The 24,732-nt window shown below is 40.2% G+C and overlaps 1 protein-coding gene across 7 annotated transcripts in view; it reads right to left on the bottom strand.

Annotated features, from left to right (window-relative positions):
- The window catches only part of LOC129801469 (dual 3',5'-cyclic-AMP and -GMP phosphodiesterase 11-like), a 136,745-nt gene that overhangs the window by 74,879 nt on the left and 37,134 nt on the right, over positions 1 to 24,732 (bottom strand). For all 7 annotated transcript variants that reach the window (XM_055846556.1, XM_055846559.1, XM_055846558.1 and 4 more), the window contains one exon: positions 18,985 to 19,017. In XM_055846556.1, coding sequence (XP_055702531.1) covers positions 18,985 to 19,017 — 33 coding nt within the window. The remainder of the gene's footprint in view (positions 1 to 18,984; positions 19,018 to 24,732) is intronic.

Below are 24,732 nucleotides of genomic sequence, written 5' to 3'. Positions count from 1 at the left end.
GCCTTAGCAATTTTGAGAATCTCCACAAAATCGACTTTTTGAAAATGATTCGAAAATCATATTTCTTTAAAGATAGAGGAAAATAGTCTTCTGCAATGTTGTAGAGCAGTAAATTTCCTATAAAAAGGGACAGATAATCCTAACCGGCTTATGTAGGTGAGATTCTTAACGTGAGCTAACTCGGAGTGCATGCAAATTCGATTTAGAGCTGAAGTTGGGAGACGCCATTCAGTTATCTTGAATAAAATTCGTGAAATTATACAAATTTTGTATTTAAACCAAAATATCAAGGATTTGGATGAACTGACAGAAAAGTGTTATATGGGTGAAATGTAGACCAGAATGCTCTCTATAATTTTGCCGTAGAACTTGAACTCATCGATTACTCAGAAGCCAAGATAAACGAGGTTTTTTGTTTCTTAACTCGTTTTTTCATCCAGAGTGCCCCAAGTAGTCATTTGTTGAACTTCAACTATATCAAAAAATTGTTGTATTTTGCGGGACTTTCCACTTAAACCCCTATTTTAAGTGTCTTGGTGGAGTAGAGGCAGTCAAATTGGCATCTGAGTGATTTCAAAGCGTTATTTTGGGAAAAATCAATTTTTTCACACTTAAACGGCAAAATCGGAGTGATAGCGTAGTCTGAGTGGAAAATGATGTATGGACGAAATGTAGAGACAAATGTGCTCTACAATTATGTCGAAGTAATCATCAAAATCGGTTTAGCGACAGTCGAGATAATTGAGGTTATGTGATATTGAAATTGGTTTTTCGACTGTAGCGCCCCTGGTGTTGGTCCCACGAAGTTCAAATATTCTAGAAAGTTGTAGCATTTGGAGAGATCTTTCGTTTAAGCCCTCATTCATCAAAATCGGTCACATAGAACCGGAGATATGATTTTTTGAATTTCGTGAACTTTGACCCCTCATATCTCCGGTTCTATTGAAACCACAGCGCACATACGCACCATTTTGGAAACGTCCTAGACTGGACTACTACATACTAAAATTTCATTAACTTGCACAATGCCGTTTTTGAGAAAAGTGACTTTGAATTTCGATGAATTTTGACGCTATCACAGCGCCACCTATGGTGACTTTTTGAACTTCCATCTAAAAGTGCTCATCGAGACGAAACCAAAAAGGTAAAATTTATGTCGATATGTTAATTAGAACCGGAGATAGAGGCCGGTCAATGTTCGAACTTTGACCCCTTATAGCTCGGGTCAGGGGTTATGGATCGACTTAAGGTTTTTTTGTTTGATAGGTATAATCAACGGCTACAACATACTAAAATTTCAGCCCGATTGCATAAGGAATTTTTGAGTTATTTAACTTTTAAGATTTAAAAATTTTCTTTTTAATAATAGCGCCCCTAGCGGTGGTTTTATGAACTTGCGATGTTAGAAGGGGAAGTGGCATTTCACGAGAGCTTTCCAAAAAGCCCTCACTTTTTAAATTCTGACAATTAGAACCGGAGTTATGGCCATTTTAAGAAATTTTTTTTGGACCCTTATAGCTCGGGTCAGGGGGGTCGGGGGACCTTAAGTTTGGTATTGATGGAAAGCTCTAAGGCCCAGCTATAACATACTAAAATTTGAGCCCGCTCGATGCCATAGGGGCGGAGCTATTGAGAAAACAAAAAAAGGGGGGTCTTCAAAATGGCGGAAGGAGGGGTGGGGGGTGGGGGGTCAATGCACCAAGTTGCAATTTTCATACGATATATAACCTTTGCCGAAAACCGCAAGTCGATATCTCTTTTAGTTTAGGAGCTATTAAGCTCCAAAGAGCGGCCGGCCGGCCGGCCGGCCGGCCGGCCAGCCGGCCGGCCGGGAACGTAAAATAGCCACATATATATTCGTGATCAGGAAGTGGCGAAACACATTTTGGCCAAGTTTGAGGTCGATCGGACGACATGAAATTTTGTTAGGATTATAGTAGGTGAGATTGTTAAGAATCTCACCTAATATGCTAATTTAAAAACGTTTAAGTTTTCTCAAGTGCTCATGAAAGAATTAAATATGCGTTTTGACAAGTTTTGCCCCAATCTCCCCTATATAAAGATTAAAAGTGCTATAGGGGATGGCTAGAAGGTTTCCCACATTCATGACTTCAGAAAATACAAAAATATATGATAATAAAAATAATAGATGGAAAACGTGCTAGGGGAAATTGGGGCAACACCACAGACTTTTTAAAGATGCGAATTTAACTTAATTTTTCTATAACAAAGAAAATTTGGCATAGCTCATGTTATATCTTTGAATATAAATGGCATATTAAAGCAAATGAGGATTTTATAAAACAATTCAATTTTTCAGGAAAATTAGAATTGTGTCTACATTTTTTTTCTTCTTGTCACAAAATATTTGGGATAGATACTAGCATAACCTCTTAAAAAATAATGTAAATCCTTAGACATCAATATTATTTGAAAAGAATTAATGTAGGGAGAAGTGGGGAACCTTTGTATTAGGGCAGCTTTGAAATTGGCTTTTTCTCTCGTATTTGTAAATGGAATTGAGCCTTCATAAAACAATATAAGTTTCACCACTCAATTGTGAATCTAAATTATATCATAGTATGGCCTGGTACTATTATAAAGTAGAAGTAAGAACCCAATTTCAAAAATGCCCTGATTCAAAGGTGCACCACTTCACCCTTGAAATCATCCCTTGAAATTTTATATATAATTAAATAGTAGCTGTGTTGGGAGCTATCCCTGTTCGATTGAGTTTTAGTTTTCCCTATATTTGTTTTGATTTAATTAGCTTGAAAATAATTGTTAAGATCACCTAATAGTTCATTAAATATTAGCAAAATTAAGTCTCAAGAAAACTTCAGATGCCCCAAACCTTCCCCTCTTTCTTCTAACTCTAGTTCTATTTATTCAAAATTAATAATTTAAATTCCGAATGAGAGGTATCACGAAATTCTTTAATTTTAAAGATTATTTATAAAGGGTAAGTATGCCAAATTTCGGCATAGTTGCTTGCAAGCGCCAAAGTCTTAAATTTTAAATGTAATATATTTAATACGAATTGAATTTTTTGTTACTTCTTTTTAGGAATGAAGCTTGGAACCTTGGACAGTTTATCATCTTTTTTCCCCTAAAGTTATTGTTAGCATATTTTAGAATTCATAAAAATATAGACAAAGCTTTGAGTAATATTTCGACCACCTTGATTCTCATAGTTCCTTACCCTTCTGGAATTTTTGGAAGTCTTTTTTCACCATCTCATTCGTCGAAGCGACATTTTTTAATTTTTTTTAGCTTTGCATAATCTCTAGAATATGCAAAAACTAGAAATTCATGGAAATTTGAGGAACAATAGAGGTGACCGAAATTGCAAGCTGGCCGAAATTTGGTACATTTACCCTACTCGTAGAACAAACGCTAGAAATTCTTATTTCGCAAAATCAAATTGACAGATTAGTTTTTTTTTAGTGTAAAAAATTGATAAATTGTATTTGTTCTCTAACTTTAGGTCTAAAATGAATTTGTAGATACATTTTCAGTTGGTAGTTTATATTTAAAAATCTCCACTTTCAATACATGTTCTTCTAATGCTTATCGCTAGCATTATGTATTAAAATGAAACGAGTTTTACTAATTGATTTACAAATGAGGAGAATTTAGTAGAGCTTTTAGGAACTCAACCCTGGAATATGATGTTAATGTGTGCAGTGTTTTTGAAAGCTCCTAAGAAATAATCGTTATAATTCAAGCTCCATGATCGCTTATATTTTAATTGCTCTCAGTTGATGTCATACTTTGCAAATATCTCATGGTTATATTATAACATTTAAGGTGAAAGTGAGTGAGTGATGGGAGAATAGGAGGTTGATTGCGCACACAAGTATCCCTATCAAATTATATATATAATATATTTTCAGTCTAATCGTGCTATTCCACATCGTTGCTTAAAACTTTTCACTTTATCCAGCTTTTAACGTCTGATATACATAGAGAAAGCTTTTACCTTTATGATTGGTGGGTTGCATCGTAAAAACCTTCTTGTGGGCTTTTTAATGAATGCTAAAGCTTTGCGGTATTCTCGGTACTTCGCGTGTCTTCTATTAAAATATTAAACTCATTAAAAAATATTCTCTGTTTCCTTGTTTTTTTTTGCTTTTTAGCCCAAAACAAGACACTCTGGATATTTTTCAGTTGAACTCAATGTAGACGTGTAATATTTGTGTGGGATTAATTTTTGATAAGTGCGATACAAACTAATGAAAAACACTGTGCAAATACGATAGCTGTATGGCTTTCGCAGTTTATTTGATGTTGAGTCTCCCTCTCAATTGTCATTTTACGTAATTCTCTCGACACTTTTCATCAAACACAAATAACCAAAGCTTTAGTGAATTCTTGATTCTGTGCAATTTTGGCTGGGTACACTAGGTAAATAGTCACTTTAATCGTAAACAATAAACAGTGGCTCAATAAGGAATTGAAGCACGTCTCAATCATCTGCTTTTTGTTGGCTCCTAGTCAAGTACATGTTCGTGTTGAGTGTCCAAGAAAGACTCACGTTTTTCAGAAATGTTTTTCTTTTTTTTTAAGAATTTACCAGAGATGTAGTATATTTGAGTAAAAATGATATGTGGATGATAAACTTTTCGACACCGTTGCAACACTTCTTGCCTCTTGTGTGCTTATTCAATTTCAAAATAGTGTTTATAATACAATATTGTCTATTTTTTATTACAATTAATTTAAATGTAGTATTAACTCTTTGATTCATAACAAATTAAATTATATCACAAAACTAAAATAATAAATTAATCACTAATATAACATTGAACTTTAAAATAGTGGAACTATTATTTAAGTTTTGCCAAGGAAAATAGAGATGAGCATTTAAATTTCCTAGACCATATTTTAGTATCTTTCTACACTGAGAAAAAAACGGGGGTGCGATTAACTTTTTTTCCTCATAACTTTGACACTTTTTAGGTGTAAAAATATATCAACATTTTTTAATGTTAATTTCACACCTTTTTAAGAGTAAAAATAACATGAAAAATGGTAAATTTAACCCCTAATACACCTGAAAAGCATAATATTGTTGTGGATGGGACTTCCGGGAAGGCAACTGTGGTGGAAAAGGGGCTCGACGATGAACACTGGAGGGAATCTGTCCCCTTTGACAGATGAACCAATAACAAAACCTTCTGTTTACTTCTGTGTTTTATTAAATTTACGCTAGGGGCGCTTTCAGCGCAAAGGTACAAAGTCGATACTGCAGGCAACAAAATGTCTTCAAGTGGCAATTGCCAAAAGTTGTTTTGGGTTTTTGTCTAAGTGCGGGTGATCGTGACGGTGAATTCTTCAGGGCCTTCAGCGGACCTTGGTGAGTATTTCCTGTTCCGCCTGCTTCACCCAGGCCTGATCTCCTTCGTCTAACGACAGCTGGAGGGTATGCAGCGGCGTGACAAAGCCGGCAGCTGGAGCGGGACGGGCTTCCTTGGTGCAGAGGACAGGGTGATCCGGCAAAGCCCTCAAGTGCCTCCTCGGGGGTGGATTCACCCTAGCACAGCCAACTTCTTCCGCCTCAGGGCCAGAGGTTTCTACTAGTAGCTTCCGGAGACGGCGTCGCTGGACCACTCTTCCGGCTCTACGACGCTTCTTGAGGCGCACGGCAGGGATGACGGTTTCGCCCAAGGCAGGCGTAGTGGGGGCTTTCTCAGCGGCAGGGATAGACCTGTCGTCTGCGGAAGGAGGTGCAGTGGCCAAGATTGTGGCGACAGCCTCCTTGGTGGCCGAGGTTACTCCAGGATGAGCGCAGGAGATTAGGGTGGCCAAATCGGTAGTGAACACTGGTATAGGGTGGTTTTGGCGCAACACAATCTCTACGTGGCGACGAACTTCCCGGAGATGTTGCCCCCTTGGCAGAGTGTTCACCCTGACCCTTAGACCCTCACGCACCGTCCGCAGGGCGATCAGACTCCTGGCTATTCCGGACTGTACTCGCAGGGCGTCCGGATATCTACACCGCACGGGATTGCCCGGAAAAAGGGGTAGCACGGCTTGACCTCGCTCTTCGGACACTGCAAAATCCCACAAGGGAAGGAACGGTAAGTAAAGTGTGTGAGGAAGGGAAATTCTAGCGCACTCGGAGCTATTTAGAACGCTAGTTTTATCAGCGATTCTAAATGCTCACAGACAGTGCAAAAGTAAGGGCTATTGTGTCACCAGAAGCTATTTAGTGCGCTAGACTTAGCCCGCGCTTCTAAATGCTTCTGATCAGGGTAATACAGAGGGAATTCTCAAGTGCTACCGGGAGCTATTGAGAGCGCTAGATGAACCCGCGCCTCTGAATGCTCTATCCAGCAACAGTAGGGGTGACAGGAAGTGCCACTGAGAGCTATAAGGAGCGTGGCTTATGCCTCGCTGCAGTATGCTACTGGATCAGTGGATGAGTGGGAAGGGGACGACTTACTTATTTCCTCTCTCTCTCGCTCTAGGTCACACACACACTATTTCACCGGTTTTTGGCTTTGAGAGTGCACCAAAGGTTAACTTCATTGACAAAACCAACAACCAGGTCAATGCCTGATACTTCTGGTGTTCTCCAGAAGTATACGGGGAATTGGCAAAAATGCATTTTTCCGCCCCTAAAACACTTAAGGGCGCCGAATCCCACCCCAAAAAAGGATTCGGCACAACACTGCCCTCCTCCTAGTTCTGGCCGTCCCGGCCAGAATTAACACCCCGGTAAGGAGCTAAACGATTAACGTGCACAATGCGTGGGCGGCCTCTAGCATTCTTCCGAATCCGATAAACCGCCTCATTTATCTTCTCAGATACCAAATAGGGCCCATCCCAGTCGCTCTGTAACTTGGGAGACCTCCCAACCTTCCTAAGGGGATTGTACAACCACACGGACTGTCCCGGTGCAAAGGTCAGGAGATGCTGACTGCGGTCATAATAGTCCTTGGCCACCCGAGAAGAAATTTGCAAGCGTTCTCGCCCCTCTCGATGAATCTCGTTCATTGTTTGACGCAGGTTTTCCACGAAAGGTAGCTCAGGTTCATCCTCGGGCGGTTTCCCACACACCAAATCCAGGGGCAATCTTAAATTTCTACCCAAAACCATGTGGGCCGGGGGATGGCCCGTAGACCGGTGCACAGCGCTCCTATAGGCCAGCAGGAACAAAGGCAACAGCAGGTCCCAGTCACTTTGCTGATTATCCACCATTTTGGCCAAGAAATCCAAAAGAGTGCGATTCAGCCTTTCCACCATGCCATCCGATTGAGGATGTAGCGGCGTTGTTCGCGTCTTATGGGCACCCAGAACTTCTAACACCTTTCGAAACACCTCCGACTCATAATTGCGTCCCTGGTCAGAGTGAAACTCGTTCGGGACCCCATATCGACTTACCACCAAGTCAATGAAAGCTCGGGACACCGTCTCGGCTGTCTGATCCGGAATTGCCGCAGCCTCTGGCCACTTGGTGAAATAATCCATAAATACGACAATGTAGCGGTTTCCCCTAGGGGTCACCGGAAAAGGACCCAAGATATCTGAGGCTACCCTCTCAAAGGGCTCTCCCGAAACTCTAGTGCTCAAAGGAGCCACTATTCTACGACCAGGCCCCTTCCGGGCAGCGCATATGTCGCACTCCCTACAGAACTTCTCCACCGCCGCTCGCCCTCCTATGACATAAAACCTCTCTTTCAGACGGTCGAGAGTTCTGCTTATGCCAAAGTGGCCCCCGGATGGGGTACAGTGCAATGCTCCCAATACCGTTGGAACCATTGATCCCGGTAACACCCAAAGGCGCTTGGAATTTCCAGGTCTTCCAGCCTCCCAACGATAACATAGCACGCCCTGCTCCACACTTAAAGACGCAAACAAACCCCAGTAGCGCTTCAGCAAATGGGTTCGCCCAGAAATAGTCTCCCATTCCGGTCTCTCACCTTTTTCGACCCATTCCTTCACTTCCTTCAGCACTTCATCCTCTTCTGTGTGCTGGGCCATGCTTGTCACCAAATCGGGGCTCACCGTGATTCTCCTGAGAGGCGCGGACTCCGCTACCAGTTCCGAGCATGCATCCCGTTCATCCACACGGTCACAATGCTTACAGTCGATCTCCGCACATGGACGACGGGAAAGAGCATCAGCATTATCATGCACTCGGCCCGCACGATGTTTTAGCTCAAAGTCATACTGTCCCAACTTCTCTAACCATCTGGCCAACTGACCCTCGGGACTCTTCATGGTCAATAACCAGCGGAGAGCGGCGTGATCACTCCGGATTAAGAAATGGCGGCCATATAGGAAATGGTGAAAATGGGAAACACCCTTAACCACGGCCAAAAGCTCCCTCCGAGTGGCGCAATAATTGCGTTCAGCTCCAGACAAAGCCTGGCTGTAATAGGCAATAACCCTTTCCGTGCCCTCCTGAACTTGTTGCAATACGGCCCCCACTCCGACAGCACTCGCGTCACAATCCAGGACATACTCTCCTTCGTCCCTTGGATAAGAAAGAATGGGAGCGTGGGTAAGAGCCTGCTTTAGAGTGTCGAAGCTGTCTTGGCACTCGCGAGTCCACTGGAATCGGACAGACTTCTCTGTCAGGCGGTGTAAAGGCCGAGCTATGTCGGCGAACCTGGGAACAAATCTACGATAGTAGGAACACAGTCCCAAAAACTGCCGTACGTGAGTCTTAGTACCCGGGACAGGCCAGTTTGTCACGGCCTCTATCTTTGACGGTGCTGCGTGGATGCCTTCTCCGGAAACAACATGGCCCAAGTACTCCACCTTTCTCTGGAAGAATCTGCATTTACGAGGAGATACCTTTAGATTGGCGGCTCGTAGCTTTTGCAGTACCAAATCCAGTCGATGGACTCCCTCCACAAAGGTCCTACTGGGAACTATAATGTCGTCCAGATACACTAAGCAGGTATCCCACTGCAGTCCGGCCAAGGCGGCACTCATCAATCTCTCAAAGGTAGCCACCGCATTACAAAGGCCAAAACTCATGACCACCCATTGATAAAGTCCCCGTCCCGTAGTAAATGCAGTCTTTTCTTTATCCGCAGGTCTCATAGCACACTGCCAGTACCCAGAACATAAATCCAACACCGAGAACCAGGAAGAGCCCCTAAGTGCGTCCAAGGTGTCGTCAATACGTGGCAAAGGGAAGGAATCCTTTTTGGTAACCGAATTTAAGCGGCGATAGTCCACGCAGAACCTGGTACTACCATCTTTCTTCTTCACAAGCACCACCGGAGATGCCCAAGGGCTGGTGGAGGGTTCAATGACTCCCTGCCGCAGCATGTCCTCCACCAAGTTCTCCATTTCACTTGCCTTGGCAATTGGGAATCGTCTGGGTGGTTGCTTAATGGGGGCGCTATCCCCCGTGTCGATGGAGTGCTCCGCCAATTGAGTGCGCCCAATATCCCATGGTGCTTTGGAGAAAACTTCCGAGTGCTTCCTCAGCAGTTCCTTTACCATCTCAGCCTGAGTCTCTGTAAGTGCCTGCGTAGAATGCACAAACAATTCCCTCAGATGTTCAGGCAACTGCGACGTATCGGCCATCTCTCCATCAAGCGATTCTGTTTCCAGGACAGTAGCGATTGGCTCCAAGTCCGCCAACCAGGCTCCCTCGGGCACCGTCAGTTCTTCTTCTAGTACGTTAAGTACCCGCACAGGAATTTTTTCCTCCTTTGGACTGACCACAGCCCTAGCCACCAGAATGGGCCACCTATCCACGACCCCGGAAGGATTTATCATTCCTTCAGTAAATGGGCGGCGTCCAATCACCTCCACCAAGGTCTCACTGCGGGGAGCCAGAACGACAGCCTCACTGGTACATAATCGCACTACACCATCCTCATCAACGGGGCTTTCCATATCCTTCTGAGAGAAAATTAATTTCATTGCTTTCAGATCTAACCGAGCCACCTGCTGGCGCAAAAACACCAACCCTAAAACGCAATCATCCACTATATCCGCCACCAAGACAGTGACACGCTGTATGCGATCCTCCAGGGCCAATACCACCTCCAGTTCACCCAGGATGGGGGAGCTCTGCCCTGTGGCCGTCGTCAAAACCCATTGAACAGGACGGATCGGAGGCTGAGGAGTCATAGCCTCATAAATCCGGCGGCCAATCAGAGTATAATTGGCTCCCGTGTCCACTACTATGTCACATGACACATTGTTCACGCGCCCCCTCACCACCAGACCACGGGCCGAATAATTTACCGCCACACCATTTGGAGGGCTTACTCGTGTTCCACGACACAGTGGGGCTCCAGAATTTGACTCAGCAGTAGGTGCGGGAGGGCCCCCGCCTTGACCACCAGATCCTGTGTTCCCGGAACTTAGTCTAATTGACTCCGATTGTCCCGAGGGCGCAGCACCCCCGCCTCCGGATATGCCACTCCCAGAACCTCCTCTCCTTCGGGTCCAATTTACCCTCCTTCGATTTCCAGCAGGGGTAGAGGCCCCGCCTCTCCGGTCCGAGGAAGCCACTCCCTGAGCCCCCGCTACCGACTCGGAGGAGGAGGCGATCTCCTGTCCCGCTAAGGCGGCTCGGGAGACATTGCGGGAAGCCCGATTGGCTTTCCGGGCAGCTTCATAATCCAGGGCTGCGTAAACAGCTTGCTCCATAGAACAAGGTCTTGTTAACCTGACTAAGTCTTGTAATTCCAGGTCCAACAAACCATCCACGAACTGGCTGAGGGCAATTTTGTCACGTGCGGCCTCCGGGCAATCCCTGAAAGCGAGACGCGTGAGCCTACGGATCTCCAGAGCGAAAGCCCCTATCTCCTCCCTGGGCTTCTGCCTACGGTTCCTCAGGTGGAGATGCGATAATCCCTGCTGGAACTCACGCCCAAACCGACTCCGCAAGGCCCGTACCAACTCGACCAGGTTCTCCCGTTTAGCCGGTGGGATCTCAGAGAGGACGGCTAACGCATCCCCCCTTAAAGAAGAAGCCAACATGATGGCCTGTTCAGAGGCATTCCATCCGCGAGCCCTGGCGACCATCTCAAATTGTAATAAATAATCTTCTAAAACCACTTTACCATCAAAATGGTCCACTTTCAGTTTGAGATGGTTCATGTCCCGACTCAACCGCGAATTTCCTGACCCGGCACCACCCTCTAGAGTTTCAAAAACCCTTTCATCTCTGGGTTGTTGGGAGGGCAAACGCCCAGTCCGAATCTGAGTCACCCGGACGTCGGAACCCGCAGGTAAGTCATTAGAATTTCCCTGGGGGGCGGTGACCCCCTCACTGGTCGCAGGCATTGGGCCAGAGGCCAAAAACCCCAGACGGCTGGTCTCCAAGGTCGCACGATCTTCTTCCAAGATTTGAGCGATACTTGGGTAATTTGCGGCCGCCACACGACCACCAGGGGCTCCAGTTGAGCAGAGCTCCGGTGGTACCTGGAAAGAGGCCTCTTCCGGCGGTACTTGCCCAGCCGGTAGAGGGGCATCTCCGGATAATCTTCCGGTCATTTGGAATGTCCAGAGACTGATTTGCTGTCTCAATTCCATCATCTCCCTGTCCGTGCGCTCATTGCGCTGTCTTTGCAACTCCTCATTGTGTTTTTGAAGGTCCAGGATCCTAGTCAAAGTGGAGCTTTGACGGGCTTCAGATTCCTCCTGCTGGGTGCGAATTTCCTGCAGAAACCCATCGTACCTCTCCATCCTGTCCGTGAGCCACTCCTTCAGTCCGTCCAATATCTGGCCGGTCTCAGCTGCCTCCATACTCGCAAGTGGTCAGGCAAATCCCACTTCTGACACCAGTGTTGTGGATGGGACTTCCGGGAAGGCAACTGTGGTGGAAAAGGGGCTCGACGATGAACACTGGAGGGAATCTGTCCCCTTTGACAGATGAACCAATAACAAAACCTTCTGTTTACTTCTGTGTTTTATTAAATTTACGCTAGGGGCGCTTTCAGCGCAAAGGTACAAAGTCGATACTGCAGGCAACAAAATGTCTTCAAGTGGCAATTGCCAAAAGTTGTTTTGGGTTTTTGTCTAAGTGCGGGTGATCGTGACGGTGAATTCTTCAGGGCCTTCAGCGGACCTTGGTGAGTATTTCCTGTTCCGCCTGCTTCACCCAGGCCTGATCTCCTTCGTCTAACGACAGCTGGAGGGTATGCAGCGGCGTGACAAAGCCGGCAGCTGGAGCGGGACGGGCTTCCTTGGTGCAGAGGACAGGGTGATCCGGCAAAGCCCTCAAGTGCCTCCTCGGGGGTGGATTCACCCTAGCACAGCCAACTTCTTCCGCCTCAGGGCCAGAGGTTTCTACTAGTAGCTTCCGGAGACGGCGTCGCTGGACCACTCTTCCGGCTCTACGACGCTTCTTGAGGCGCACGGCAGGGATGACGGTTTCGCCCAAGGCAGGCGTAGTGGGGGCTTTCTCAGCGGCAGGGATAGACCTGTCGTCTGCGGAAGGAGGTGCAGTGGCCAAGATTGTGGCGACAGCCTCCTTGGTGGCCGAGGTTACTCCAGGATGAGCGCAGGAGATTAGGGTGGCCAAATCGGTAGTGAACACTGGTATAGGGTGGTTTTGGCGCAACACAATCTCTACGTGGCGACGAACTTCCCGGAGATGTTGCCCCCTTGGCAGAGTGTTCACCCTGACCCTTAGACCCTCACGCACCGTCCGCAGGGCGATCAGACTCCTGGCTATTCCGGACTGTACTCGCAGGGCGTCCGGATATCTACACCGCACGGGATTGCCCGGAAAAAGGGGTAGCACGGCTTGACCTCGCTCTTCGGACACTGCAAAATCCCACAAGGGAAGGAACGGTAAGTAAAGTGTGTGAGGAAGGGAAATTCTAGCGCACTCGGAGCTATTTAGAACGCTAGTTTTATCAGCGATTCTAAATGCTCACAGACAGTGCAAAAGTAAGGGCTATTGTGTCACCAGAAGCTATTTAGTGCGCTAGACTTAGCCCGCGCTTCTAAATGCTTCTGATCAGGGTAATACAGAGGGAATTCTCAAGTGCTACCGGGAGCTATTGAGAGCGCTAGATGAACCCGCGCCTCTGAATGCTCTATCCAGCAACAGTAGGGGTGACAGGAAGTGCCACTGAGAGCTATAAGGAGCGTGGCTTATGCCTCGCTGCAGTATGCTACTGGATCAGTGGATGAGTGGGAAGGGGACGACTTACTTATTTCCTCTCTCTCTCGCTCTAGGTCACACACACACTATTTCACCGGTTTTTGGCTTTGAGAGTGCACCAAAGGTTAACTTCATTGACAAAACCAACAACCAGGTCAATGCCTGATACTTCTGGTGTTCTCCAGAAGTATACGGGGAATTGGCAAAAATGCATTTTTCCGCCCCTAAAACACTTAAGGGCGCCGAATCCCACCCCAAAAAAGGATTCGGCACAACAATATTTACACCGATTTCGGATCAATACTGCAGGGTAAAATTAACATTTTCGGAAAGTTATTTTAACTTCTTCGGATTTCTCTCAGTGTAGAATACACAATAAGCTAGGTAATGAACTCCTTAATTTATGATTTTTAAATGTATCGTGTTTGTATTCCCTTTAAATCACGAGTTGTTATAGAGAAGGAAAGGGATAGAAAATTTGATATCATGAAATCTTCCTGTGCTAAAATGACACTAACACACTTTTCTGATTGAAATTATTTTTCTAATGATCAAAATTAGACTTTTTGTACTTAAAAGAAAAAAATTGTCATATCCTTAATGAAAGCAACACGAAAGGAATTACCCATTCAAGATTTAAAAAAATAAATCTTAAACTTTTTGTAAAGAATAAGGCATATTTCTCCTTATTCATGTGGAATATTTTATTTGATTTCTTGAAGACAATTTGCATAACAAAGCAACATGTAAAATTAAGCAAATCCTTTTCATCTTGTTAGAATTCTGAGAATATAATAAAAGTGTGTAATCTCCAGTGATATTCTCCAAAATGTTTCTCGAGGATATAGAATAATTCGCTATTAGAAGCGTATTAGAATAATTCCTTACAATTGGATCTAAATACTCAACGATTGTTTTGCCTAATTCCAAGCAAATGTTGACGGATTATTATTATATATATATAGGAGCATATGTATTTCTATGTTTTTTAGGAGACTGAAGCTTTCAATGAGACGATAATCAACTGAGAGAGAGCTTTACTCCATGAATAGTGATTAATACATTGTTCATTGTTTCATTAACAAAAAGAGCTTAGTAAAATTCACTCTTGTGTTTTAATTAAGTTATTTGGAAAGCTAATTTCATTTAGTTCTGGAAAGAAGGAGTTTAAAGCAAAGTAAAAAAATCATGAATTGTTGTGAATGAAGAGGAATGAAGACATGTCTTTCGATATAGCAATGAATTGTGTGTCAACAGAACCGATTACAAGCAATAGAGATAAATTTTTAGCTTATTTTCACTGTCTTCCTTTTTTCGTCCAATACAATTATTCCTGTAGTACAACTTCATAATGGTGTATTAATTAATATATCGATATCAGTGAAAACACCAAGACCTTGCACACCATTTTTTGTCGTTTTCCACCATCGAAAAACAGTGAGTCTTTTCTCACTTTTTTTTTCTGCCACTTGCGCTTCTAATTATTGCACGTCTGATAAGGCAAAATTCAGTTTTATCGGGTTAATTTTCTCAGTGTCTTCGCGAGGGATTTAATGTAGTTGACATTCAAGTGTGTTGTGAAGTATGTGTTGGATTTAATAAACACAAATCGCAAACCTTGAAGTGTCTCTCTTTTATTCACTGTGATGCCTCTTTCGTTTCTCCTTAGTGTTTTTCGTGCTACATTTTATTGACTTCTTTAAAACATAGTATAAGTTAGATGTCCTAAGGATCTTTAAAAAAGGAAGTCATTTTTGTCCCGGCTATGCGCAAATGTCAATGTAAGTCATATTGTATTTTATTTACCAACATATGACTTTAAAATGACCCCCCATTCAACGCGTCCGCCGCCGACTCAGCGTTGGTGTCCAGCCTCCAAAGCAAAGCTATGGAAATGCTTCTTCTCAGGCTGTATAGTTTTTTGCCGTTTTGAATCTTTTTCTAGTTCAGTATGTGGAACTCACTGTGTTATATGGAAAGGTGGAAACTATCAGACAAGACACGTGGGTGACGACAATGAAGCTAGGATTTAGCGGATGTTGCACGTGTTGTTGCCGTCGTTAAGAAAGGTAAATAATAACAAGTTTAATAATTTAGGAACTTTTAGAATTAAGATTCAGAAAAAAATATACAATAAGAAGGGAAATTGAAATTCCTGATACCCGGACCCAAGGGACGATCTGGAATGTATAAGGAAAAGTGACTTGTCTATGAAATACGCTAGCCTTTGAATATTTCAATTTTTTCTCTTATTTTTCAAAGAAAAAAATCTATTTTATAAACTATAGTTACTATAAAACATTTATTTTATAACTTCTATTAATTAAATAAAAATTTTGCTTCAGAAAATGCAGGAAAAATTGAAATATTTAAATGCTGGATCATTCAAAGTTGGGTCACTTTCCCGTATTATGATTTTTTAAATGAACGGATCTTCTTTTGAATAGATCTTCTATTATCTTTTATACTGTTGTTCCTGAGACCAAGATCTACAACTGGTGAAAATTTGATGGTCATCCGACGTTCGGGTAACGAGATATTCAATTTATTCGAAAAAAATTACACAGGCAGCATAGGAAATCGCCAACTTCAAATGGCACTCCTGAAAAGTTGTCATAGTATTGAATGGAACTGTCGATGTATATTAAAATTTAATGATAATTCACATTGTTGTCGCTAACATACATTTATAATTTATATTTATTATTTCAAGTAATAATAATACAGGTAGGGTCTTAAATCTTGAGTTGTTCAGGGAGGAAAGCTTAAACTTTGTTCACAAAAATTTTTGAATACAAATAAACTAAGTAATTTTTCATTAATTCAAGAATAAATTAATGGGTAGGGGGAGCTGGGGCGGCATTGATATATGAATTTTTCGCATATTTCTAAAAGATAGTAGGTTTAACGTCATGAAATTCGGATAGACAAAACAATTGTGAAACTAAATAAAATAATTGCAAGACCAAGCTTACTCTAGAAATATGCGAAAAACCGTGTATCAATGTAGCTCCACAGCTCCAAATAGCCCCACCTGCCCCTAACCATATTTATGCTTTTTTAATTCAGTCAATAAGTGATTTTTCTTAAATCCATAGTGGAAATTAATTTAGATTCGTTATCACATTTTGATATTTTGATTCATCAAACCTTCGATTATATCGGATGAAGTTGGTGTTTCATAAAGGCTGTAGGCTCCATGAGAGCTTTCTAAAACACCATTTTTTTTTAAATTATAGGATAATTAGAACCGGAGATATGGCCATTTGAAAATTCAATTTTTGACTCCATATAGCTCGGGTCCGGAGGGATCGAGGGCTCAATATTTTTCTTAATCGAAAGCTCTTAGACCCAGCTCTAACATTAAGATTTGAGATCGATCGATGCCATAGGGGCTGTGTTATCGAAAAAACAAAATTTGTGGGTGTTTCAAAATGGCGGAAGGGGTAGGGGGGGTGTATCTGACATTATCTACTTCTAGCCACCCATCGACATTTAGCTTTTGCTGAAAATCTCTTGTTGATATCTCTTTCCGTTCTTTCTCCAGAAGTGTTTGCATACCGGACGGGACGATTTAGCATACATTGATTGATGGGATCGATTTTTAGCACACATGATATTCATGATCTATAAGTGTCAAAACGTGTAGATCCAAAATTTGGGCTCAGTCTGATGAGGTCGGATTTAATCTCGGACTACAAAAGCTTAATTGTAAAAAATCTCAGTTAATTATTCTAGGAGCAAGATCAATTACTATACAATGCAGTATATTTCGACTTATCAGAATATAAGTCGAACAACTCGATTTTTTACAAAAATCGTTTTATTCGGTTTTTGGATACTTCTTTATACCATCTACATTCCCTGTGAATAATATACTTGAGAGTTAATTATTTTCAAATTATAGAGGTTTCAAATCTCAAAAATCCTATACTCCGCATGTAAAATCTCAACTTCAAATCGCTCTCCTGTATAATTTGTCTACTGCGAGTTATTCGTTTCTTATTCTGAGCGGTCGATTTGGAATTGGCCTCAAATTAAAATTTTGAGATATTTTTTTTTCTTTTCTTTTTACCGAGGAGACCTCAAAATTCCAATTTATGTCTAATTCTATTTTAAAATACTTTATTGTACCTTTTATTTTAGGAATTAAAGAGTAATTTCACGTTCCTTCTCGAGCTCAATTCGATGTGTTTCGGAATAGGTGGGAATAGGCCATATGCATGTGGCTCATAAATTTTATTAAATTCCAGAAAATTAGAACTAATTTCTCGAGTTTGAAACCGAAAAATTCAAGACTTTGGAAGCCGAGGATCCAAATTTGAGTCACATTAATAGTGTTAGGATAGCGCAATCAAAGTAATTGAAAGGATTAGATGCTTTAGCAAGCAAATGATCAACTTTTAGAATATCTCGAACACGGAATTATTAAATATTTTAATTTCAGTGTGAAGTATTTTCTCTTGAGATGAAAAGTTTTTGATAAGATTCTTTTTTAATAATCGAGTTGCGCCGATATGGAGCCTGCATAATCCAAACCACGAATCAATTTTGTCGACATCATTTTGATAAATTACAGAAAATCCTCAAAAATCTCTGAATTTTCTCAAGAGACAAGCAAAAGCTCTTTTTAGAAGCACCTTGGTGGTCATAAGTGTGCTTTTTATGTGGTATGATTTGCGTAATTTGTTGATCTTCATCTCACACATCACTTGAAAAAAATCAGCTGTAGTAAGAAGAAATTAACCATTGAACTCTTCTTCATCTCTAGTCATAGCCGTCATCATAATTCGTATTTTTTTACCATTTAATCTGTTACTGTGTCTCCCTTTTGAAATCAATAAAAAGCTCTTATCACCTTTATTAAATTATTACGCGTGTTACAGTGTTTTTTTTTTGTCGAAATTTTCATGATGATGTCTCCTTCTTTCCAAGTGGATTTATACTATCTCTATATACCTTACATTTGTATGTGTCATTGTTTTCATTTTTACTCTCTTTATTTTTTTTTTATTTTAACCCTATCGTTAATTTCATACAATTTTGTATGTGCAAAGAAAAATGGGTCAAGAACATCGAATTTCATGGTTAAAATTCTGTCTCATATTCATTCTCAAGAGTGATTTGGATAGAAGCATATTGGTGTTGAGGAAATCTCGTGAATTTTGTTCGAGTATACTGCTCTGCAATTTATCAGAGTCAAGTCAAAAAAAAAATCTGTTCAAAACAGTGGAAAAAACTTGTGATTAAAATTTTCCATTGATCCGAGAAATGAAGGAAAGAATCTGTGGATTGTGCATCAATTAAAGGTCGTCGAATTAATAAATCCCATGTTGTGGTCGCGACATGAGAAATGTTGAGCCAGTATATCTCAATGTTTATTGTTTTATAAGGAATAAATCGACATTTGACTGTTTATTTATTAATGTGAAACAATGTGCGAGAAATACCAATGAGTTTATGGTTGAAAATGTGTGAGTATTTATATTGAATTTCAGCTGATATCTCCTCGTGATTTTTTTGTGTGTCTTTTGAGCTTTTTTTTCTGCCTCGTGAGAAATTTTCTCCATCTATTGTTTGAGCCGACACTCTTCTTGTCCATTTGGCGGATTTTCTTGTCGCGATCGACGTCACATGGCCATTCAATAGTGTCCATATCGGTTTATCGTTTACGCGGAGCTTTCTTCTTCGGCTGATAGCGAATCTTGTGGATTTCCCAGCCACGCCATCGATAGAGAGATACACTCAATTGTTCAGAAAATTTAATAAATTAGGAAGAAAATTGCGCATTTACCCAATGATAGTACTCGAAATTACTTTTTTTTAAACCAACCCTACGCATCCCAGATAGAAAAAGTTTTAGCATTCAAAAGCTTCATTTAACTTACCAAACTTCCATTAACTTCGTCTCTTTCGCATTTCTGAAAAGAAACAAAGATGAAAATAGTGAGAAATGCGACATAATTTAGAAATCATTTTAACTCTGAGAATTTAAATGAATATTCATTTCTTTGATTTTGAATGAATCCAGTTACTTTCAACTAAAATGTTGCAATATTCTTACATTCTGTAAATGAAATAAAAGTTTGTCTAAAGAACAGCAATTGCATTTTCTGTTTGTACATTTTGGTTGTGAATCATCGGTAAACATAAAAAGGTATGAAATGGAAAAGAACTTTGCAGAAAGCTCAAACTCATGAGTATGATGCTTTCCCCGTTAATTTATCGCTAAACAACTCTATTAGTCTAGATAAATAATACAAAACTGCTTTTGGGTATAATAGTCACGGATTTAAACATTTTGAGAAGTTAAAATGCTTTTATAATCGTTATTTTACTGCTCGAACTCTGCAGAGAGAGTAGTATTTTCACCCACCAAAAACTTCATCTTGCATTTCCTGGGGATAATTTTTCTCAATATATATCTTCGCATTTCAGACGATTTATGAGAAATTACGTCACGATGTTTATCCGTCTATACGCCAATCCGTCTGTGCGTCTGTGCATCTGTACGCTGCGTGTCCAGCCGTTACCACGCCTACAGATAGAGACTTGAGACCATGTATGTTGGTATAATGTTTAGGTTCGTTGGAACGGTTTTGGAACTTTTGATAAGCCTGAACGGCCTGAACCAATTCCAATCGGTTATGAATCGGTAACGAACCGATTTATAACCGATAACAGTTTTTAATCGAAATTCAAAAATCTTACTCCCAAGGTAACCGAATGGTAATATGTTTGGGCTCGCTAGAAAGGTCTCGGAATTTCTGTTAACCCTTTAAGGACGATTGGAACACCGGTGTCCCATAAAGAAAATAATTTTTCCTGGCTACCTAAAGCTATTTTTTCTTATGCCTGCATATAATTGGAAAGTAGAAGGTTGAAGGAATCTAGAATATTTTTTGCAAGTCTCTAGCTATTTGCTATGTAGTAAATATTTAAGCTCAGAAAGGCGAATTTTTAAATTCCCGAATCCATAATTGATTTTATTTATTTTTTATACTTCCAATTTTTTTAAGCAAAACCCGTTTGGCAATAAAAACTACAATACTCTTACTTAATATTTTTCATTAAAGCGAAAAATATTATTCATTGGTATTGTCAGAAAAATTACTTTAATTTTTGGGTTATTTTTGTATCTATCGTTTATAGAAGCACAAAATACATCGAATCAAACTCTGTTGGACTTTCCAAGGTTCGATGTAAGACTTATCATTGATTATGTTTCTCAGTTTAATTTTTATTGTTGATTTTTAGTCCGTAAAAAGTGTCTCGTCGTTAAAGGGTTAAGGGAATGGCAAAGCGTCCAAGGCTTTGCGAGATGTTCGTACTCCCGAGAAGGATCTCTGCCTTTATTCTAATTGGTAATTTTTTTGGATGCTTATATAAGATCAATTTCGATTAATTTGCCTATAAATTACCACAAAAATCATCTTGAAGTTGTAAATTGTTCAATAGTGTATTTAAAAAAAAATCATTAACATTTTAATTATTGCAATTTGACCAAATAGGTTGAAAATTTGGCCCTTTCACCTTGAATAATTCAAGATGGCGATTTAATCTAATCGGTGAAAGGTGTCGATGTTAAAAAAAATCATGTTTTTTGGAGGCGTTGAAAGGGGTAAGGGGTGATTTGAGTAAGTTAATTCGCTAGAGAATGTTGACTTGTTGGGGGGGGGGTCCCCGAAGATCGGAAATCAATACCTCTTACCGTTTGGTAGCCAGGATGGTAAGAATTCGAAAAAAAAAATGGATTGTGGAACTGCTCTGTCGTGGAGTTCGAGCAGTTAAAATGAACTGGTCCAAATGGGTTGTTAAACGATAATGAACCGGTTATGAACCGATAAGATTTTATTACTTTTAAAATTATTTTGGAGGATCTTTTGAGTGACTTGTGTATGAATCAGTTTAAATCGGTTGTGAACTGATGAACAGTAAACGAAGCGAAAGTACTTTTGAGGCATAGCATAAGTCACGAGTTCGAGCAATTCGCAAAGCCTCGGACACTTTGCCACTACTTTAAATATAAAATGCAGTGCACTTTCGCAGGATTCAGTAATATTATTCTCGATTTTTTTTTCTAGAAATTTAATTTGTATTCAGTTTTGTATTGTAAAGTAGTACAACTGACCCAAAGAAATTTTCACGGGTGAGTCTCTTGGTCAATCTCTTGAACAAATTGTAACAATTTAACCAGAGGGACGGTCAGTTACAACAAAAAATCCCACAACATAGCGAGGACTGAGTCCATGATTTACATATTTCCTCATTTGTTTTGACATAGATTTCTGACCTACTTTTGCCCTTCTCTCAACTGTCCTTTGCCCAATATCTTTCCGCCTTCAAAATTCTCATTTATCACACCGATACAGTTACTTGCCAAGGAAATATATGCCTTGAGGACATGCGGGGATTGCGGAAGGTGATAAAATTCTCGCGAGGGACAAAGTGAAAAAGTTATGAATATGAAATCATTTGTTGGCGCTACCACCCACTGAGCTAGAGTGTCTACATTTGCGCAGATGTGCTGAAGTCATCAATCAGGGACTTCTCTATCACACCAGACACTGTCCATGTCTCTGAATGTACGAATCCCAACAAGGAGCTTCTTCAATGAAGACGCTGAAGCTTTTGTACGAGCACCAAAGTCGAGAGGCTCACACTCACAAGCTCTCATACTCACTTTCTCTCACTCTCTCTCTTTCTCTGTTCCTCTCGTAAGAGACACCATCCCAGAGAGAAAATCTTTGACGTCATTCCGGTTCACATCAATAATATTATAACACCCCGGAAGGTTAATGAACGAGTGCGCCAAATAGAGTCTCGAGGGGAGCTTTTCACCACCTCAACATCCTCATACTCCTTCAGAAAAAAAATACTAATTTGTTTGTGCGTCTCATGCACTCAGAGCATGAATTCTGCAAAAGCTTCATGAGAAAAATAACTTCCGACGTGACAAATTTATTGTCACATTTTCAAATTTTTTAAAGTTTTTTTTTTAAATTTTGGTAATGTTAATTTGAAATCCAATTTATATTATAAAATCCATTCAATAAAATAAGAGCTCTTGAAATCCTCTCGAAGTTGCATTTAGAATATATATTGTATTATAATGTGGATTTATATTTTTTCAGAAACCAGCTGTGAAACAAATGAACAAATGGTTCAATATTAGAACACATCAGTAAAATTGCAATTGAATTTATTTAAATTGATTCCAAGAATAAATAAATAAATAGCGCGAAATGATTTTCGAATTAATTTTAAACTTTAGTGGTCCCTGGACGGGGTGGGAGGTAAAAATTTAGGGGGAGGGGGTGCAAAATGGGATACTGTACTATATGTAGAGTTCGAAAAAATGTAACATTTTAAAAGTTTTCCGTAATTTACAGAATTTTAATATCCCGACACAATCTGAAACTGACAAATTAAAAATAAAATAATTAGAAGTAAGTTTACCAAAACCTTCTTTTTGGATCACACCTAAACAAGGCCCTTAAGAGTTAATTCACTTATGTTTTCTCCTGATAATTCTTGATCGAATTAGCTCCTATAAAATATGCATGAGAAAAAATATCACAGAAGACATTTTCAAGATGATTAGTGCAATTTTCCAGAATTTTTATATCAAATTTATAAATTGTTACATTTTGTATATATTTTAAAGTAGGGGAGACTGGGGCAAAATTTGCCAAAACGAAAATTTCAATATTCACTATTTTCTAAAATAAAAGAGACCGAGGCTTGAAATTTTTATTATAGATAGCCTTCGAGAACCTTCTAAAACTTACAAAGTTTCAAGGGATTCAAGGAAGGATTATGTAAAATAAAAAATTATGAAATTTTGAGCCCTATTTTTGGAATATTTGGCTTACGGAAAATATCAACGCTGATTTGTTCAATTTAAGCATATTTCTCATTAAGATAGACAAAAATTATCTTCGACAAAGTTGTAGAGGAATAAATTTCCTATAAAAATATGTCTATTTTTGATATTTTTAACGTTTGCGAGAGTAAAACGTCACAAATTATCCGAAGACTGACAAAATTTGCCCCAGCAATTTTGAGAATCTCCACAAAATCGACTTTTAGAACATGATTCGAAAATCACATTTCTTTTAAGATAGAAGAAAATAGTCTTCTGCAATGTTGTAGAGCAGTGAATTTCCTATAAGAATATGCTCATTATAAAACGTTTAAGTTTTCTCAAGAGCTCGTGAAAGAATTAAATATGCGTTTTGACAAGTTTTGCCCCAGTCTCCCCTAGTACTGAAGAAATAAAGTGAGACATTTGCTTCTTGTACCAAGAAGCACCAAATGAATTAAAACAGTTTAAATTTGATAGAAAATTTGCAAACAGACTTGACCTAACATATTCTGCAATCCATTTGTATTTATTTATCAGCATCTAGGAGAAATACACTTACACCAATTGATGGGGTTTTAGCTGTGTGGCTGAGCTTAAGACTAGAGTTTACGTGCACCAAACTGTCTCACATACATACAAAGTACGGCTTAAGCTGAAAAATGTCTCTGTGATTTTATTATCTCACCATTCTTCCTCTGGATTGGTCTCAAAAGAGGGATTTGTTTCCTAATCTCCATTTCTGTTTCCTGCATTTTACTTCTCATTCCAACTGACAATATCTCAGGATTGAGCTTTTAAGCTACCCAGCACTTGTGTGAAAACACACTTTTGCACTCTTAATTAAGAGTTATCTGGATAAAATACGAGAATAACGGTTCTAGAAACCCATGAAAAAAGAAATGCACATGTGAGAACCTTTGAGCTATCTAAACACTTTTTATTGTTCAAATTCCATTGAAAGAACATTTTTGTTCCCCTCGAAATTTCCACCTTTCACCCTCTGAAGATGCAATTATCCAATTCATTTAAACAAATCCAACGAAAATTGTCTCGAATCATTCATAATAAACTATTCTTAAAAAGACCCTGGAAAACATATTTCACAACCAGTTGGCACAAATTAAGCTGCGTTGGAAAGGTCTTGGATTCCCTGATAAGTTTGAACCATCCGATCAGTTATGAACCGATTACAGAATCGATTATAAACCGATGATTACTTTTTATCTGTGAATCAATTTTATTAAACCTACGCTATACGCGGATAACAGTGACACCCTTCTGTTGGTAGGCTTTTTTTAAAATTCTAATGTTTTAAAACGGTTCTCACTGATCAGACATAGTACAGATCATATCGATAAATTAAGTTCTAGAAGTAAAGAAAAGCTCACGAACAGGAGGGTGTCAAAGTTACCCGCAGAGGACCAAGTCACCCGCACTTACAGTACTTTTAAGCTAAGGTATCTTTTGTTTTAATCTTGTACCATTTCCTTCTATATCATTTCAATTACGATTGCTCTCATTTACTGAAAGGTCCACACAAAAATATTTTCCTCTACTCTATTTGACTCAAATCACTGAAATTTCTATTTTACAGCACTCCTTAATTATTTTATTTCAATTCTTTGCCAAAGGATCTATTGAACTTTGAAACTTGACTGTGAGTCGCTACAATCGCAAAATTATAGCAGAAAGTTTCTTTTACGTAGAGAGTATTCAGCTCTAGATAAACACGTTTCAAAAAGCTTCCAATGATGATTTTTTGCCCGCA

Source organism: Phlebotomus papatasi, chromosome 2 (assembly GCF_024763615.1).
Source record: "Phlebotomus papatasi isolate M1 chromosome 2, Ppap_2.1, whole genome shotgun sequence".
Taxonomy (NCBI): Eukaryota; Metazoa; Arthropoda; class Insecta; order Diptera; family Psychodidae; genus Phlebotomus; species Phlebotomus papatasi.
The sequence above is the reverse complement of the archived record's forward strand: the minus strand, read 5'-3'. Positions and strand labels throughout refer to the sequence as shown.